Source organism: Octopus bimaculoides, chromosome 4 (genome assembly GCF_001194135.2).
Source record: "Octopus bimaculoides isolate UCB-OBI-ISO-001 chromosome 4, ASM119413v2, whole genome shotgun sequence".
Taxonomy (NCBI): Eukaryota; Metazoa; Mollusca; class Cephalopoda; order Octopoda; family Octopodidae; genus Octopus; species Octopus bimaculoides.
Genome location: NC_068984.1, coordinates 138,765,072 through 138,769,059, shown reverse-complemented (window position 1 = coordinate 138,769,059; position 3,988 = coordinate 138,765,072). Strand labels below are relative to the sequence as shown.

General features: G+C 39.6%; 1 protein-coding gene across 2 annotated transcripts in view; it reads right to left on the bottom strand.

Moving 5' to 3' along the window:
- Window positions 1-29: 29 nt before the first annotated feature.
- The window catches only part of LOC106872722 (uncharacterized), a 10,918-nt gene continuing 6,959 nt past the window's right edge, over window positions 30-3,988 (bottom strand). Inside the window, exons 2-4 of one of the 2 annotated variants that reach the window (XM_052967525.1) lie at window positions 2,794-2,959; window positions 1,584-1,799; window positions 30-365 (exon numbers count right to left, since the gene is read on the bottom strand). In XM_052967525.1, coding sequence (XP_052823485.1) covers window positions 298-365; window positions 1,584-1,799; window positions 2,794-2,959 — 450 coding nt within the window. In that variant the 3' untranslated portion in view covers window positions 30-297. The remainder of the gene's footprint in view (window positions 366-1,583; window positions 1,800-2,793; window positions 2,960-3,988) is intronic. The other variant, XM_014919808.2, reaches the window with a different exon arrangement.

Genomic DNA, 3,988 nt, shown 5'->3' with positions numbered 1-3,988 from the left:
CTCAGCCACTTTCCCTCTCTGAGGGCCAACATTCAAAAGGAACTCAGCCACTTTGCCCCCGTGAGGCCAAACATTCAAAAAGAACTCAGCCACTTTCCCTCTCTGAGGGCCAACATTCAAAAGGAACTCAGCCACTTTGCCTCTGTGAGGCCAAACACTCAAAAAGAACTCAGCCACTTTCCCTCTCTGAGGCCCACTTTGCCCCCGTGAGGCCAAACATTCAAAAAGAACTCAGCCACTTTCCCTCTGTGAGGCCCAACATTCAAAAGGAACTCAGCCACTTTGCCTCCACTCTAACTAAAGAACAGACATAAGACATACCTGACGTGGTAAAATATCTGAGAAATGTCTCTGTAAAGGTGGGCCTGAAAAGAAAAGTAAAAGAACCGAATTTACAAAAATTATAACAAAATTAAATCTAAAAGAAAACATCACCATCATCACCATCATCATCATCATCATTTTAATGTCCACATTTCCATACTTGCATGGGTTGGATGGAGTTTAATGAGGTGGATTTTTTACAGTCAGATGCTCTTCTTATCACCAACCCTCACCTGTTTCCAAGCAAGGTAATACTTTCGCCAAAGCCAGACATTCTTTATGAAGAACACTGCAAATGAATGACATTCATTTACAACAGTCATGCAATTTCAAGACAATATACACTCACACACACATGTATGTATACATACATACATGTATCACTGGCTCAAAGTGCCATGCACTGAGACTGAACCCCAAACCAAGAGGTTGCAAAGCAACATCCTTTACCACACAGCCATGCCTATGTCTATAAAGTCTATAAATCTACAATTTGTGTTTAGCCAGCCTTGTATAATAGGAAGCACTGGCTAGGAAGCACTGTCACAGGAATGACATTACAACGATCTTCTCCACTTCTGTGGACAATTGTTTTACAGAAACCAGGCCAAAATCAGTCTGGATCCTGGTGCAGCTCTCTGGTTTACCAGTTTCAGTCAAACTGCTAAACTCTTGCCAGCATGGAAAGCGGACATGAAATGATGATGATGATGAAGGATAAATGTGTGTGTGTGTGTGTGTGTGTGAGAAATAATTTGACCAGATCAGTTATAGGAAATTTTGCCGTAAACATTTTTGTTGTAAACATCTGTGGTGTCACGTAAACATTTTGCAGTGACACGTAAGAGGCACCTGTCATGGTAACACATAAAAGTCACCTGTGCTGGTGACACATAAAAGGAGTGACGGTGTTAGGAAGGACATCCAGCTGTAGGGACCAAGCCAAAATCAGACTTCAGTTTGGTACAGATCTACAGCTTGGAACCAATGCAAGCATGGGAAATGGACACTAGATGATGATGATGGTTTTTGTCATAGGAAAAGTCAATCATAAGAAATTTTGTTTTAAATTGCTCCAACACATTTTTTTTAATATTTGACATTGAGTAAAGATTGCCTACTTAATGCTTTAATAAAATCTTTTATCATTCTTTTTTTTTATATTTCAAAAACTGCTGGTATAATACAGTAAATTTGTTTTATGGCGCATTTTCCTACATGGCAAAATTTTCCAAAAACAAACGAGATCATGAACTCACAAGTGTTAACAGGATAGGCATGGAAAGATTGACTGCGCTGGAGATTGCTATGATGAAGTTCTTCTTCTCTTAATTCCTTCAGTTCATCAAGGAGTGACGCCAAACTCGACCGACTGGATGAACGTTGTGACGTTGAACTGGGAAAATATGTGGTATCACTGCTCACTGATGTAGTACTGTGGGAACTTTCTTCATCCTCACTCTCATAACCAGATCCTGGAAAACAAATTTGATAAAGGGTACACAGAGTTAGAACTAATTTATCATTATAATCAATATCATTATTATCATCTTCTCAGGGTTAAACAATAAGTACCAACCAAACAGTGAGTGCCTATCATCATCATCATCGTTTAACGTCCGCTTTCCATGCTGGCATGGGTTGGACGATTTGGCTGAGGACTGGTGAAACCAGATGGCTACACCAGGCTCCAATCTGATCTGGCAGAGTTTCTACAGCTGGATGCCCTTCCTAATGCCAACCACTCCGAGAGTGTAGTGGGTGCTTTTACGTGCCACCGGCAGGAGGGCCAGTCTGGCGGTACTGGCAACGGCCATGCTCAAATGGTGTTTTTATGTGCTCTGGTACAATACCAAGCAGTGTTTCTCATGGCTTCTGGTCTTAATAGATTGGAAATGTTATCATGTAAATTTCTTGGTATAAAAGATGTGCAATAATAAATATTCTGTTCAATACCACAGATTTGCTTGTCAGTTGCTTGACCTTAACCACTTGAGCATGTCATTAGTGGCTGATAATATGTGCATCTCTGATCACGAGCAGAATTAGTGGGGGAGCATCATAGCCATGTTTTGAGAAGGATTCTTTGGAGTTTGGATAATTCACCCTTGGAAACATAGGTGTTTTGTTCATCATTCTTAAACAACCCTTATTCACAGACCTTTTGAGTGGTGTGGGCTACTCAACCTGAAGAAAATTCTAACTGGGCCCCACTTGCAAAGTCATGTGCAGTTTTATCTCGATATGAGGTCACCATGTTGGACACATATGGCTGTGATGGATGCATGTAGTGTACTCTTATCAGACAAGCAGTAATGATGGGTACATTGAGCTTCATAAATTTGTACCCCAGCGTCTCTTCGATGGCATGTGCTGCTCTCTCACTCACTTACTGAATAATAGCAGCTGCAATAATTTTTTTTTTTTTTTTTTTCCGTCACTTGATAACATAATATATATGGTACTTACTCTTCGAATACATTTTCAAAGTTGCAAGTTCAGATTTGATTTCATTTAAAATATTATAATTCTCTTGGTTCACATCTGTGTAACTCCAAACCGAATGTATGAAAATGCACAAACCAACAAGGCAGTAGATTTTGCGATAAATCCATTGCATCTCATAGATTTCATTCTAAAGAAAACAGAAGCAAAAATAAAAGAAGAACAAGACTGAAAGATTCTGGAGATTATAGAATCGCCAAAGTTATTCATGTACTTGCAATAGTTAGGTTTAACACTTTCATAAAGCACAAGAATCTATATAGTGTCTCCATCGTCTTCATCATTATTGTTATGTTTAACCCTTTCGTTACCAACCTAACTGAAACCAGATCTGGTTCTGAGTACAAATGTTTTGTTTTCATAAGATTTGAATTAATATTGTTCCTTCACTGGACACTAAACGCTGGCAACAACCTGGCTTGAATGTTTTGTTCACGTGCCACCAGCACAAGTGCCAGTAAGGTGACACTGGTAACGATCACGCTCAAATGGTACTTTTTACGTATCACCGGCACGGAAACCAGACAGCTGTTCTGGCAGTGATCCCGCTCAGATGGAGCTGTTAGCGCTCCACTGGCACAGGTGCCAGTCTCCGAATTTGGTTCAATTTTGATTTCACTTGCCCCAACAGGTCTTCGCAAGCAGAGGTTAGTGTTCAAAGAAGGAAAGGTACGCATAAGTGGGCTGGCTACACCCCTGGTATTCATTTTCAATATTTAGTGAAAACATGTCTGACCGTGGGGGAAATAGTACTTTGCTTGGAAACAAGTGAAGGTTGGCAACTGGAAGGGTATCGGGCCATAGAACGTCTACCTCAAATAAATCCCATACAACCCAAGGAAGCATAAAGAAATGGATGTCACATGATGATGATGTTATGTATATGTATATGTGTATATATATATGTATGTGTGTGTATATATGTATGTGTGTATGTGTGTGTATGTGTATGTGCATGTGTGTATGTGCATATGTGTATGCATGTGTGTGTGTATATATGTGTGTATTTGTATATATGTGTGTATGTGTATGTGTGTATGTGTATGTGTATGTGTGTATGTGTATGTATGTGTGTATGTGCATATGAGCATGTGTATATGCATATGTATATATGTGTATATGTATGTGTGTGTATATGTATATATGTGTATCATCATCA